The sequence below is a fragment of the Neolamprologus brichardi genome, chromosome 3 (assembly GCF_056152115.1).
Source record: "Neolamprologus brichardi isolate AB-2024 chromosome 3, ASM5615211v1, whole genome shotgun sequence".
In the NCBI taxonomy this organism is placed as follows: domain Eukaryota; kingdom Metazoa; phylum Chordata; class Actinopteri; order Cichliformes; family Cichlidae; genus Neolamprologus; species Neolamprologus brichardi.
In genome coordinates this window covers 2,696,484-2,711,288 of record NC_142106.1, presented here as the reverse complement: position 1 = coordinate 2,711,288, position 14,805 = coordinate 2,696,484, and the positions used below count along the sequence as shown (strand labels likewise).

General features: G+C 40.9%; 1 protein-coding gene across 2 annotated transcripts in view; it reads right to left on the bottom strand.

The window, feature by feature from the left end:
- LOC102789847 (NLR family CARD domain-containing protein 3-like) overlaps positions 1–9,036 on the bottom strand; it is a 100,006-nt gene extending 90,970 nt beyond the window's left edge. Inside the window, exons 1-4 of one of the 2 annotated variants that reach the window (XM_087838438.1) lie at positions 8,938–9,036; positions 8,722–8,853; positions 8,071–8,178; positions 4,910–4,962 (exon numbers count right to left, since the gene is read on the bottom strand). In XM_087838438.1, the coding sequence (XP_087694564.1) occupies positions 4,910–4,962; positions 8,071–8,178; positions 8,722–8,853; positions 8,938–8,993 (349 nt within the window). In that variant the 5' untranslated portion in view covers positions 8,994–9,036. Of the gene's footprint in view, positions 1–4,909; positions 4,963–8,070; positions 8,179–8,721; positions 8,854–8,937 lie in introns of those variants that run through there. The other variant, XM_087838437.1, reaches the window with a different exon arrangement.
- Between the last annotated feature and the right edge of the window lie 5,769 nt (positions 9,037–14,805).

Below are 14,805 nucleotides of genomic sequence, written 5' to 3'. Positions count from 1 at the left end.
TCTCCATTCTTTAAGCACCGGTTTGAGCACCGGTTTGAGCACCGGCACCGTTTTAAAAGTACCGGTTTGGCACCGGTATCGGATAACCTAAACGATACCGATCTGTATTAAAGAAGAAATGATAATGTTTTTATTAACTGAGTGATGATTTTACTTCAGTGCAGCAGAGGTTTCTCATACCAGAAAATGCAGCACTGAAAGTCACAGATGAGCAGGGTATAGAGGTGGATGAGGAAGTCTTTCCTGAACTTGCAGCAGTCAAAGAGGTGTGTTTTGTCATCTATACAGGTGAAGATAAGTAAATATATGCTCTGATAGATTTTGAAGGATTTGATTTGTACAGTTACTCTTAAATAAACATTTTTAATTTGTCTAATATCCTTTGGTAACAATCACAAAATGCTGTTTTCATGGCTCAACAGTAAGTTGGATTTATCACATGCATTTCAGACATCCTGGAAACACAATCATCCAAGAAGCTGCGCGACTGCTCAGACTTAACACACTATGTGACACTCACACCTTGTGGTATGTAAATTGTATATTACCATAATAAAATACAAAATAACCATCTGTTCTCCTGGGAGAAAGTATAATTTAATCAAAGCGTGCAATTTATTGGCCCTGTGTGCATAAATAGTATCTTTGTTGTGTTGTGTTTTTGATTGTATATACCTTATATTCTAATATTTTTATTTGTCACCCTCAGATATGACTGTCCTGAAGAAACATGTGTAAGAGCCCTCCTCTCCAAGTCTAACAGATACATTGTCTGTCCCAACCACCAGCAGTCAGAGCAGTGACACAAGTGATGCCGGACTTCAAATGGTTTAACCTATATTGGACAGCATACATGAAAGAAATGTAGATACAGAACCTAATTGACTTATACTTGACTCTTTAGTTGCCATTACTTGAAAAAGCTTAAACACGAAGATAAAACAGATTAGAGAAAAATAATTTAAAGTAGTATTTCATGTAGTTCATTTGTATAATCCACAGATTGAACTCTATGGGCTCAAAATGTGGTCATAAATATTTTGAACTTGTAAATAAGTTTTGTACTTGCAAATCATGATTTGTATGTGTAAAAAGAATTTGTGTGTTTATAAAGACAAAAGATTTGTATGTGTAAAAATAATTTGTGTGTGCGTAAAAAAGATTTGTTTGTGGACTTAGCCAAAAACAACAACAACAACAACGTGTGAATCTCTGCAAGTTACAAGTACGAATTTTGACCCTATTTTTCTTCCTTTCATCTGATTGGTCAATGTCATGTCAATCACAAATGTAACAATCCAATCAGAGAACAGATGGGTTTGGCTGTCGGAGGGGTGTTTTTTTGAACTGCAGGTCCTTGAAGGGAATAAATGCCCTTTTACAGGCCAACCCAGAAACCTTCATTTCCAAAGGTCATTTTTGGAAATGACAGTCTTCACTACAAAACTTTCTTCGTTATGAATTAGTATACATGTTTTTGTTTTTGTTTTTGAGCTGCTGCAAAAACCCACAGAGCTCAGCAGCCAGTGCAACAAATTCTGGATCCTTTGCTTTTAGTTTGCATTAGCAGCACATCCTGCGTCCGATGTGAAACGACCTTTATCCTGCACACTGTTACTCACAGTAATGGTCCCGGGTCAGCCCTGACCCTATTTTTTAAACTAATCCTAAAGTAATAATGGTATTTCTAACCACTGATATACCACAACTTTATCATTTCAACAGCTGCTGACAGTTAGGGGACCTAACTGCTACCGTCAGGCGTCTCAGGAGGGGAAAGCGGTGCTCTACCTGCACTGTGTATAGTGCTGGCGGAGCGCTGCTGACGTCGACTGAGAAAATTGTCAGGCGGTGGAAGGAATACTTCGAGGACCTCCTTAATCCCACTGACGCGTCTTCCAAGGAGGAAGCAGAGTCTGGGGATGAGGGGAATGACCCGCCAATTTCTGGGGGCGAGGTCAATGAGGCAGTTAAACAACTCCTTGGTGGCAGAGCCCCTGGTGTTGATGAGGTCCGCCCCGAGTTCCTGAAGGCTCTGGACGTTGTAGGGCTGTCCTGGTTGACACGCCTCTGCAATGTTGTGTGGAGATCAGGGGCAGTACCCGTGGATTGGCAGACCGGGGTGGTGGTCCCCATCTTTAAGAAGGGGGACCGGAGGGTGTGTTCCAACTACAGGGGGATCACACTCCTCAGCCTCCCCGGGAAAGTCTATGCCAGGGTGCTGGAAAGGAGAGTTCGTCCGCTAGTCGAACCTCTGATGCAGGAGGAACAATGCGGTTTTCGTCCTGGTCGCGGAACACTGGACCAGCTCTTTATCCTCTCGAGGATACTTGAGGGTGCATGGGAGTTTGCCCAACCAGTCTACATGTGTTTTGTGGACTTGGAGAAGGCATTCGACCGTGTCCCTCGGGGTGTCCTGCGGGAGGTGTTGCGGGAGTATGGGGTGTCTGGCCCATTGCTACGGGCCATTCGATACCTATACAACCGTTGCAAGAGCTTGGTTTGCATTGCCGGCAATAAGTCGGACTCGTTCCCGGTGGGTGATGGGCTCCGCCAGGGCTGCCCTTTGTCACCGGTTCTGTTCATAATTTTTATGGACAGGATTTCTAGGCGTAGCCAAGTGGCGGAGGGCTTTCGCTTTGGTGGCCTCAGGATCTCATCCTCATTTTTGCGGATGATGTGGTTCTGTTGGCTTCATCGGGTGAGGGCCTCCAGCTCGCACTGGAGCGGTTCGCAGCCGAGTGTGAAGCAGCGGGAATGAGGATCAGCACCTCCAAATCTGAGGCCATGGTTGTCAGCCGGAAAAGGGTGGAGTGCCCACTCCGGGTCGTGGATGAGGTCCTGCCCCAAGTGGAGGAGTTCAAGTATCTTGGGGTCTTGTTCGCGAGTGATGGGAGAAGGGAGCCGGAGATCGACAGGCGGATTGGGGCTGCAGCTGCAGTAATGCAGACGCTGCACCGGTCCGTTGTGGTGAAGAGGAAGCTGAGTGTAAAAGCGAAGCTCTCAATTTACCGGTCGATCTACGTCCCTACCCTCACCTATGGCCACGAGCTGTGGGTAGTGACCGAAAGGACGAGATCGCGGATACAAGCGGCGGAAATGAGCTTCCTCCGAAGGGTGGCTGGCATCTCCCTTAGAGATAGGGTGAGAAGTTCGGCCATCCGGGAGGGGCTCAGAGTAGAGCCGCTGCTGCTCCACATCGAAAGGAGCCAGCTGAGGTGGTTTGGGCATCTGATAAGGATGCCCCCTGGGCGCCTCCTGGGTGAGGTGTTCCAGGCATGTCCCACCGGGAGGAGGCCCCGGGGCAGACCCAGGACACGCTGGAGAGATTATATCTCTCGGCTGGCCTGGGAACGCCTTGGTGTTCCCCCGGATGAGCTGGAGGAGGTGGCTGGGGAGAGGGAGGTCTGGGCCTCTTTGCTTAGAATGCTGCCCCCGCGACCCAGCCCCGGATAAAGCGGATGAAGATGGATGGATGGATGGAGAACTCGTTGTTTGGGTTAACAAATTCTCATTTTTTGTCAATTGTTTTGTTCTTTGTATCAAATGTGTTTAGACAGTGGAGCAGATTTTGACTTCCAAACCAGTCACAGGGGTGACTGTCATCCGTGAGTATGAAGAAACTGGAAGTTTGAAAGATTCCACCGGGCAATTAATGGTGGATATCATTGTAGCTCACATGCATGAAAAGGAAGGGTAAGAGGAATGATGTTTATTCTATTCATTGGCAAGGATCTTGTCACAAACAACACTTCTGCTTTTGCAGGAGAACTGTAAGTAAACCAACAAAGGAGTTTCATGCACTTGGAATCGTTGTCACTCTTCCCATCTTTGAAGGATTCGTACTCCAAAAAGGGACATGTGAGTTGAGTTTGCTCTGCAACTGTAGTGTGTAATAAGACTCTCTCTCTCTCTCTCTCTCTCCCTCCCTCCCTCCCTATATATAGCTGTTTTTGTTATGCTTGTTGACCATGAAATGTGTTTCCATGATCATTGTCCTGCTTTTCAGGTAAATGAAACCATTCCTAAGAAGATACTGGTCATAGAAAGGGAGAAATTAAGACATTTCAAATGTTTTGATGCCCAAATGTTATATGGGTGTGATTCACAATTTTATGTTCTGTGAGAGAGTTGCATTATTTAACTTGTTGGCTTGGTGGAGACTTTACAGAGTCTTCCTTATGTTAAAACTGCATTACAAGAAGTGCTTATTCTGTAGTCATTTTTTTTCTTTAATTCTGTTTTTTTTTTCGCCCAATGTTAGGCCTATCTGACCACACAATGTCTCAACTGTTTAGCTGCCAATAATGGTGGGTGTTAAGCTATTACAGTACTGTTACACAGAATGTATGTTAATCCATGCCGCATTCAATTTTGAATATGTTATTTTTGATAAATAAAATTAATACATTCATAATAATCAGTATTGTGTTTTTGTAGTAATTTGCACCTAAAACCTAAAACTTTTTTCAATTGATGAGTAACAGTATAAAAGAGTTAATATCAAACTTAACTCTAGTTATGAGTTACATTTTACTCTATATGGTAGTAGAAATTTAACTCCATAAGAGTTTAGTTTTAACTCCTATAAAGAGTTGAAAGATCAACTCCCGGAAAAGCTCAAATGTAGTTAATCTGAACTCCCAGAGAGTTTATTCCAAAGACCAGAATTTGCTGTGTAGGACGGCCAGTTCCTCTATCTGCCGGTGGTACAAATCATACCATGCAGGCGCCTGTCCTTCCATGCCGGAGCACACGGTATGACTTCATATTTCTCTCTCTTGATCATGTCTGTGGTAGGCTTAATTATCTAGGGGGGTTATCTAGGACCCTTACTGGATACAAAATTGAACTTCCTTTCGACTCCCGCTCTGAAGACATATAGTCATATAGTTTTGCAATATCCTACCTGCTGATGCTGTTTTGGCTGATGGTTCCCTCTGCTTCTCTTTTATCATATTTCTACAAAAAACACGAGGTGATCATTTTTTTCACAAGAAATGAAGTTACTGTTCTAAATTAATGAATATGATGGAAGACACTGTGACAAACATTTAGTGCATGAGCCATATACACCCCAAACTGGTGTTGGCAGTGCAGTATTTAAAATAAAGTCCAGTGTAATTCAATTTTTCATTTTTTGAAGCACATTTAGAACACCTTGTCAAGCCATGGGGGGGGGGGATTACAAATCTATGAAGGCAGAGCAGGTAATAGAAACAGAAGAGTCAAGAAAGGAGGCAAGATGTTTGCACTGATGGTTATCTTTGCCACAAAACAGTAGAATATCTTTTTATAGGACTCTCAACCCTCTCACGTTCAAATTAAGTTTTTTGTTGCTAATGCACAACCAAGTCCTGCAGTGGTACTTCCGAGTAAAAACAACTCATACAATATGTATGTGGGGTAATCAGGTTGTTAGTTCTTAACTGTTGCAAATCGGCAATGTCTGCCTCGAGAGGGTTAAAGGGTGTGAATTAGACAGGTTTAAAAAAAGATTTAATTGTAATGAAAAGAACATGAGATTTTTGAGAATTATTCAACATAATATAAGAGAAGGGTTTTTTCAATTATTTGCCCATTTTCACGGTCACACACTGTCAGACTCTGCAACCATTTTTGCAGTCTGACTGTACTTGCGTCAACTTCGACCTGCTTAATATCCGTTTGCTCACGAACAAGGGACATCTCATTCAGGATCTCCTCACAGGCCATGAGTTTTAATTTTTCTGCTTAACTGAGACATGGATACAGCCTAACAACTTCTCACATCTCCATGACTCCCCCGGGTTTGTTTACACCTGCCAACTCTCCAACTGTCATACCACCCCCCCCCCGCTCCCCCCCCCCCCCGAAAAAAAATAAAAAAAATAAAATAAAAATCTAATTCTGTCTTTATGAGTGACTTTGCTGATCTACTGACTAACCTGGCCACTGTTTTGCCTAATATAATACTGCTGGGTGTCTTCAACGTCCATGTGGATAACCGCGATCATCCTCTTACTAAAGACCTTTAATCTTGCCTTGATAGCTTTCATCACGGCAGGATTAAAGGTCCTGGATTAAAGGCAACATAGCTGCCATCACCAATGTGTGAATGTGTGTGTGAATGGGTGGATGACTGGATGTGTAAAGTGCTTTTGGGGTCCTTAGGGACTAGTAAAGCGCTATATAAATACAGGCCATTTACCATCATTTTAAACAACACATAACCTTTCCTTTCACACCAAGGGCCATACTTTGGACCTAGTTTGCTGTTCCGGACTTACTCCGTCCTACTGCACTGCTGACTAACTACCAATCTCTGATCATCTGCTTCTCTCTTTTGATGTTCAAATGACTTTTTCCATAATCAAGAACCCTCGCACTATTTCCTTTGGGAATATCAAGAAAACAAATCTTGATATCCTTTCTTCTGCTCTTTCTAGCTGTTTGTCTCTTAACAACATATTCTATTCAAGATGATTTGGTCTTTTATTATAATCATAGCCTTAGCAGTATTTTGAATTCTCTTGCTGCGCTAAAAACCAGACCTGTATCTATTTTCAGTCTGCACCCTGGTACTCACCTGAACTCCGACTTCTGAAAGCAAAAGGCTGACGACTTGAACGTCTCTATAAGAAAACCGGCCTTACTGTTCATAAGGAAATGTTCAATAATCATGTTTTATAAGGAGCGTATCAATCGAACAAAATCTGACTATTACTCTACCATTATCTGCTCAAGTGAAGATTCTACCAAGACACTGTTCTCACTATTCAATTCTTTTCTCACCGCCACCAGATTTTCTACCTGTCCAGCTCTACTCGTCTAACTTTTACGACTCTATAATCCTATTCTTCACTGACAAAATTCACAAGGTAAACCAAGACCTGGTTCCCGATGTTTCATGTAGCCCCTCCTCCATAATCCCACCCCCATTGCATTGCCTATCTGCCTTCCAACTGCCATGTGTCACTGATATCTCTTCTACCTGTCAGCTTGAACCTGTTCCTACAGTCCTAATCAAGGCCTGTGTTAGGTCTAACCTCACAGACCTCGCTGTCTCAGAGACCTGTCACTGCGAACAAAGCAGACACTCAGAGCTCAATTGGTTTTCTTGCCGGCAGGGGAAGCATCTGTAGGGACTGGCATAATGAATTAATTACATACACCATTAAATAATTAATTAAATGTGACAATAATTCAATAAAATTTGAAATAATCAATTAAAAGAATTTAATGATGTATTTATTTAATTCATTTGAGCACTTTGGTCCCCTTGAGCTTTAACCCTGAAATAATTGTATCTGTCAGCCTTACCCATCAAATTAAGGGGGCGGGTTTAATGGTGCCACTGCATCTTATCCAGCATCTGATTGGTTGCCATGTAAAGTAAGTCAAGACAGGTCAATCCTAGATAATTGATTGCTGGTGTGGACTTGGGGCAACCAGGTATCTCACATTGCATTTCAAATCACAGGCAGCAATGGTGGTGGTGTAAAGTTTTAAAATAATAAATAATAAAAATTTTCTGTCACCTACTACACTGTTAATAGTGTTTTATCCGTGAATGTAGCGCAATCTTCACATGTCTGGTCAGGTTTTCAACATAGAACGTGTTTGCAAAAGATGTCCAATAACTTTTTGATCCCATTGGTAGTGTGAAAAGGAATACATACAAAAATTGTGTATTTCTCCAGTTGATTATTGACCTACTGTACCATTAATGCTAAAAGAAGTTGCATTACCTTTAATTGAAGCACCTAGGGCTACTATGATCTGGATTACTAAGAACCAGTAATTAGACAAAGGAGTACTTGGCTTAACAGAGCTCTGGCTACAGTGCTAAAAAGAGACCTTGGTTTGTTCCAGTTTTCCCCTCAGAGATAATGAATCAGACATCCTAGTTTCATGGAGGAATTTTTTTAAATTAAGTAGCAGAAGATGAATTTCAGTTCTTTAGAAAACAAAGTCTGGATTTTAAGAGAATGTCTAAATAAGACTGATGTGTTTGTAATTTAAATAGGATATTTAGGGTAGCAATAAACAGTTAATCAGTTAAAAAAGTACATGTTACTAACATCTTACCTCTCTGCAGAAGACAGTTCTTGTCTTTCAAAACCACTAGAGCACCTTTCACACCAGTCACTCTTTAAGGACACAAAGCTGGGTTCAGTGCTAAGTCCCTGATGGATCCTAAAAAGAAGAAAAAAAACCTCAAAACATAAAACTCTTCACTGCATGGAGCTATGCGTGATGACGAAATATATCGGATGACGAATTAAAACATCTATTGTTTCATGTCTATTGTTTGTTTCATGGTGTTGCAAAATACACTGTTTATGACAATATTGTTTTTTTTTCTTCTACCTTTCTTGCTCCTACACAACAATCACATGAAAGAGTATGGAGAGAATTTAGAGATGAGAAGCAAAAAAGAGCCGTCAAGTGCTCAAAGTAAACCTTAGACTCAAACATTAGAACGGGCTTTTCCCCACAGCAAGAAAATAGCAGCCGTTAAGATTTATGTATAAAAATAAATAGTTTCGTGCATCAATCAAAAAACTCGACTCCAGTTATATGACACCCACCTGAAAACACTTCACCCAAGTCGAGTTGCCCAAGATCACAGAATATATCGTTATCGGGATATGAGATTTTGGTCATATCGAACAGCCATATCACTGCATATAAACTGCCAATAAGAGTAGTGATAATTTAATACTGACACAAACTTACTTTTTCTTAGATAACTGTCTTCTTTTTGTAAATCTACAAATAAAAAACTTCATGCAGTTGCACTGTAAGCACATGCAGCTGGTTTCAGGCTCAAGCTCGGGTTCAGATCCAAGTTCAAGCCCAGGTTGGTTCCTGTGAATAATGATGGAGCAGTGATGTGAGTGCTGAGCTGTGACATGGAGAAGAGTCATGGCCAGTTAGAGATGGCCATCTCACCTCTGAGTGGTTTTAGAGGGGGGGACTCCCTCCTCTCTGTCCTCACACAGATCCATACTGCTGAATTCACATCCACATCAGCTCACACACACTTTCTACCTTCACCTGCAGAGGAAACACAAATAATTCGTGTGCACATCAACTAAAATACTCCTTTCCATCATGTATGCTGTCCAAATATCAGCTGCTTCTTCCCTGCTTCATCTCAGTGTCAGCTGAATGCAGTCAGACAGCAGTGTGAGGCAGAGGAAGCTGCAACCAGCTGCTCTACTTCTGTTATCAGTCCACTAGAAGAAGCCATGAAGCACACAAGATACATTCACTGATACACACTGACTGCTGTTACTGACAAGCTTCTTTCATGGAAATAAAAAGACACTTGTTTATTGTTGTGTGAATAAATCAAACATGAGCTGAACAAACAATAAAGTTCCTAAAGACAAACTGTTAAAGAAGGAAACAAAGCAAACTTACGGTATCTTCAAACACACACACCACCAATAAGCTGCACACCATGAAGTTCAGGAAGTGAAAGTAAACTCTTAGCAGGAAGGAAACATGCAGAGAGGTGGTGAGGTGATTCTCAGAAACTCTCTGATCTCTGGCAGGTTGTCATTAATTTCTGCTGGTTTTCCTGTTTGAAACACAAACATTCAATTCAATTCAGTTGAATTCAATTTTACTTATACAGCGCTAAATCACAACAGTCCCCTCAAGGTGCTTTATATTGTAAGGTAGACCCTACAATAATACATACAGAGAAAAAGAGAGAACAAAAAACCATGACCCCCTTTGAGCAAGCACTTTGGCGACAGTGGGAAGGGAAATTCCCTTTTAACAGGAAGAAACCTCCGACAAAACCAGCGGAGCCATCTGCTGCGACTGGTTGAGGTGAGAGAAGGAAAACAGGATAAAAGACATTCTGTGGAAGAGAGACAGGGGTTATTAACAGATATGATTCAATGCAGAGAGGTCTATTAACACATAGTGAGTAAGAAAGGTGACTGAAAAAGAAAAACTCAATGCATCATGGGAATCCCCCGGCAGCCTACATCTATTGCAGCATAACTAAGGGAGGATTCAGGGTCACCTGGTCCAGCCCTAACTATATGCTTTAGCAAAAAGGAAAGTTTTAAGCCTAATCTTGAAAGTAGAGATAGTGTCTGTCTCCCGAATCCAAACTGGAAGCTGGTTTCATAGAAGAGGGGCCTGAAAACTGAAGGCTCTGCCTCCCATTCTACTTTTAAATACTCTAGGAACAACAAGTAGACCTGCAGAGCGAGAGCGAAGTGCTCTTATAGGGTGATATGGTACTACAAGGTCATTAAGATAAGATGGGGACTGATTATTTAAGATATTGTATGTGAGGAGCAGGATTTTGAATTCAATTCTGGATTTAACAGGAAGCCAATGAAGAAAAGCCAAAACAGGAGAAATCTGCTCTCTCTTTCTAGTCCCTGTCAGGACTCTTGCTGCAGCATTTTGGATTAACTGAAGGCTTTTCAGGGAGTTTTTAGGTATATAAATAATAATGACTTACAGTAGTCCAGCCTGGAAGTAATAAATGCATGAACTAGTTTTTCAGCATCACTTTGAGACATGATATTTCTAATTTTAGAGATGTTGCGCAAATGGAAGAAAACAGTCTTACATATTTGTTTAATATTAGCAGTGAAGGACATATCCATACGGTTTTCAGGGCCGAATACAATAACCTCAGTTTTATCTGAATAAAGAAGCAGAAAGTTGGCGACTATCCAGGTCTTTATGTCTTTAAGACATTCCTGCAATTTAAATAATTGGTGTGTGTTATCTGGCTTCATGGACAGATAGAGCTGGGTGTCATCTGCATAGCATTGAAAATTTATGCTCTGTCTTCTAATGATACTGCCTAAGGGAAGCATGTATAATGTAAACAGAATTGGTCCTAGCACTGAACCCTGTGGAACTCCATAATTAACCTCAGTGTGTGAAGAGGACTCTCCATTTACATGCACAAATTGGAGTCTATAAGATAGATATGATAAAAACCACTGCAACGTAGTACCTGTAATACCTACAGCATGTTCTAATCGCTCTAATAGGATATTATGGTCGACAGTATCGAACGCTGCACTGAGGTCTAGCAGGACAATCATAGAGATGAGTCCACTGTCAGGGGCCATAAGAAGATAATTTGTAACCTTCACTAAAGCTGTTTCTGTGCTGTGATGAGCTCTGAAACCTGACTGAAACTCTTCAAATAAGCCATTCCTCTGCAGATGATCTGTTAGCTGTTTGACAACTACTCTTTCAAGGATGTTTGATATGAAAGGAAGGTTGGAGATTGGCCTACAATTAGCTAAGACAGCTGGGTCTAGAGATGCTTTTTGAGTAAAGGTTTAACTACAGCCAGCTTGAAGGCCTGTGGTACATAGCTGATTATTAAAGATAGGTTGATCATATTTAAGATTGAAGCATTAATTAATGGCAGGACTTCTTTGAGCAGTTTTGTAGGAATGGGGTCTAAAAGACACGTGATGGTTTGGAAGAAGTAATTATTGAAGTTAACTCAGAAAGATCAATTGGAGAAAAAGAGTCTAACTTAACATCAATGGTACTAAAAGTAACTGTAGATAATATTACATCTGTGGGATGATTATTGGTATTTTTTTCTCTAATGATAAAAAAAATTTTTATGAAGAAGTTTACGAAGTCATTACTAGTTAACGTTAAAGGGATGGTTGGCTCAACAGATCTCTGACTCTTTGTCAGCCTGGCTACAGTGCTGAAGAGACACCTGGGGTTGTTCTTATTTTCTTCAATCAGTGATGAATAGTAAGATGTTCTAGCTTTGCAGAGGGATTTCTTACAAGCAGCAAACGATTTCTCCAGGCTAGATGATGACCTTATAAATTTTTGACACACCATTTCCTCTCCAGCTTACGAGTTATGTGCTTTAGGGTACGTGTTTGAGAATTATACCACAGAGTCAGGTTCTTCTGATTTGAGGTCTTAGTTTTCACAGGTGCTACAGTATCCAGAGTCGTACGTAGTGAGGAGGCAAAATTATTAACAATATAATCTACCTCTGTTGGAGTAGCTTTCAGGGCATTGAAGATGATAAAAGTGGGTGGATTATATTCTTAAACTTAGTTAGAGCGCTTTCAGAAGACATCTACTGTAGTGATGGGAATTCCAGCTCTTTTTAGAGAACCAGCTTTTTCGGCTCGGCTTACTAAAAAGAGCCGGCTCTTTCGGCTCCCAACTGGCTCTTCAGGTTGTTTTGTTGCTTTAATTAATTTATTATCAACAACAATATAAAATTATGCACAAAAGAAATTACTAACGTTAAAAAAATGTGGTTTTATTATTATGTTTACATATAAATATATACAATGGCCCTAGAGACAAAGCATGTACAAACTCCAAAACACATACAAACACCAAAAAGCACGTACAAACTCCAAAGCATGTATGAACTCCAAAACACATTACTAGCGTTAACTGACCTTCCAAAACATGTCATTCTGTGTTTTTACGTGCTTTTGAGTCTGTATGTGTTTTGGAGTTTGTAAGTGCGTCTGAGTTTTTACATGTTTTGGAGTTTGTACGTGATTCAGAATTTGTACGTGTTTTGCCTCTAGGGACCACCGTAAATATACTTTGATTTATTCACTCCACATAAAATGTAATAAATAAATAATATATTACAAAAACCAACTATTTACATTTCAACTTTTTACTAATTAAATTTTCAGCTTTTTCCTTTTAAACAAAATTAAAGTGAAACAACACAAAACACTGCAAACCACAACACAATTAAATATAAATTAAAATATGTAAAACAAAAAGAAGATGCACATCTGTCATATAGGCCTGCATGAATAAACTTTCTGAATCCTTTATCATCCGCAAATTGTGGATGATTACTATATTTTTCTCATGTGACAATGTTGTCTCCTCTTGTTGTCCTTGGCTCTCTCTCTTTCCTCGTGCTCTGTTTCTGTGTTACTGCAAGTGTAACTACCGCCCCTCCCCCCTCTGCCCAGTGCAAAGCACAAGGCTCGTGTGCGAGTGAAGCGGAAAAAAAGTGCAAGAGAGAGGGTGAGAGAAAGAAAAGAAAAGAAAACACGGCACCGCATCGCGTCGTCCAATTCAAAGAGTCTGCTCTAAGAGCCATTTCGTTTGCGACCGACACATCACTACGTCATATGCGTGGAGGCAAGCCAGGTGACAGAGCTGTTACAGGTTTGTATTGGCAAACAATTGCTTTTCCCATTTTAATGCATTTTTAATACCAATTATAACCTTATGCGACTTAGACACCGATTACTGTGAGCCTGAGCCGTAGTGTTGTCGTGCACTGAACGGAATGGAATCGGTGAGTTTTCAAACTTTTAATTGACTGTTTGTGGGGCCAGCAGCCAATTAGCGTCAGATGTGTGGCAGACTTGCTTTTCAGGAGCTGCTACCGACAAACCAGCAAAAAAAACGCCAAATGTGTCAGCTGTGACACTTGCTTGACGCGATCACAAAAACAGCAAACAGTTAACACCCCGTCGATGCTGTTCATAGGACAGCAAGAGTAAACGATCGGGAGAATCTTGTCGTCATTATCGTTCCCCTTGTACGTTTTATTTCTCCAATTTCAGCGTTTTTGCTTCACAACTAAAGCGTGCAGTTTACTTTGTGTGCACTAACATGGACTCGTATCAACCAGCGCCACCTCTGGCCATGTGCCATAGCCTACAGCCAGATCAACTTGTGACCAGTGACGGTCCAAGCCTGTTGGGCGACCTGGACGAACACTGCCTCTGGCACCCCGGCGGGATACAAATAATATCACGCTGATCCTGACGATTTGTTCCCCTGGTTTAAATCACAGTCAAACAGTATCCCACAGTTGTTTATGTTTTTAAACCCATTTTGCACAGAGAGGCATTTTTTGAAAAATGTATTGATAGCAATGTTGAATATAATTACACAGGGAAAAAAACAACTACATGTAAAATAATCACACCGTGACACCTCTGCCTTTCTGGAGGGACAGTAACTGCGTGTGTACATGTATGCGTGTAAAACCTGCAGATAGTCATATTAACAGTATTTTGTCTCTATCTGCTATTCTGCAATTCTGCAATTTATCCCATGTAAATAATAACGTGGCGCACAGCGTGATGTGAAAAAAGGCACATACCTTTGACGTTGCGTGACGAACTCTGTATTCCTCGTCCACACGTAAACGCAAAAAAGGAGTTTAAAAAAAACCTCAGTTTTCGGTGATTCGAAACGCCATTTACGTGTGGACGAAACAGCTGTGTTTTCAAAAATACCCGTGTAGGTGTGGACGTAGCGTAAAAGAGTTAGTAGTTTATTTCCTTACTACCTGTAATTTATTGCAGATTACTTGTATTTGCTTAATTGTTTACTAAATGTTTGAGGTGTGAAATAAACCGCAATGGAGCAAAATATGGGTGTGTGTGGTTGGAGGATGTGTGCGTGCGTGTGCACCCGGGGGGGGGGGGGACATTTTTCTTGTAAAACAAAGGGGGGCCCAGCAAAAAAAGTTTGGGAACCACTGACCTAATAGACCTACACTTTAGTTCACAGATTCGCTTTGTCTAGGGTTTATTTCTGGGATTTTGCACAACCCAGGATTCAAATCAAGAATACATAATGGGCTTGGATTTACAACATTATGAATGAAATGTGCTCTATTTGGAAGCAGCCGGCTCCCCTCCCCTTTTGACAGGTTGTGTGTTAGACTCTAAATAATCAAGCTGTAAAATATACATTTTGATTTGTTATTGATCCCTTTACCTCTGGTCCTAAAGTGTATATTTATTTTCTTATTTTCTTTTCTTATTTTCTGGAGAATCAGTAGAT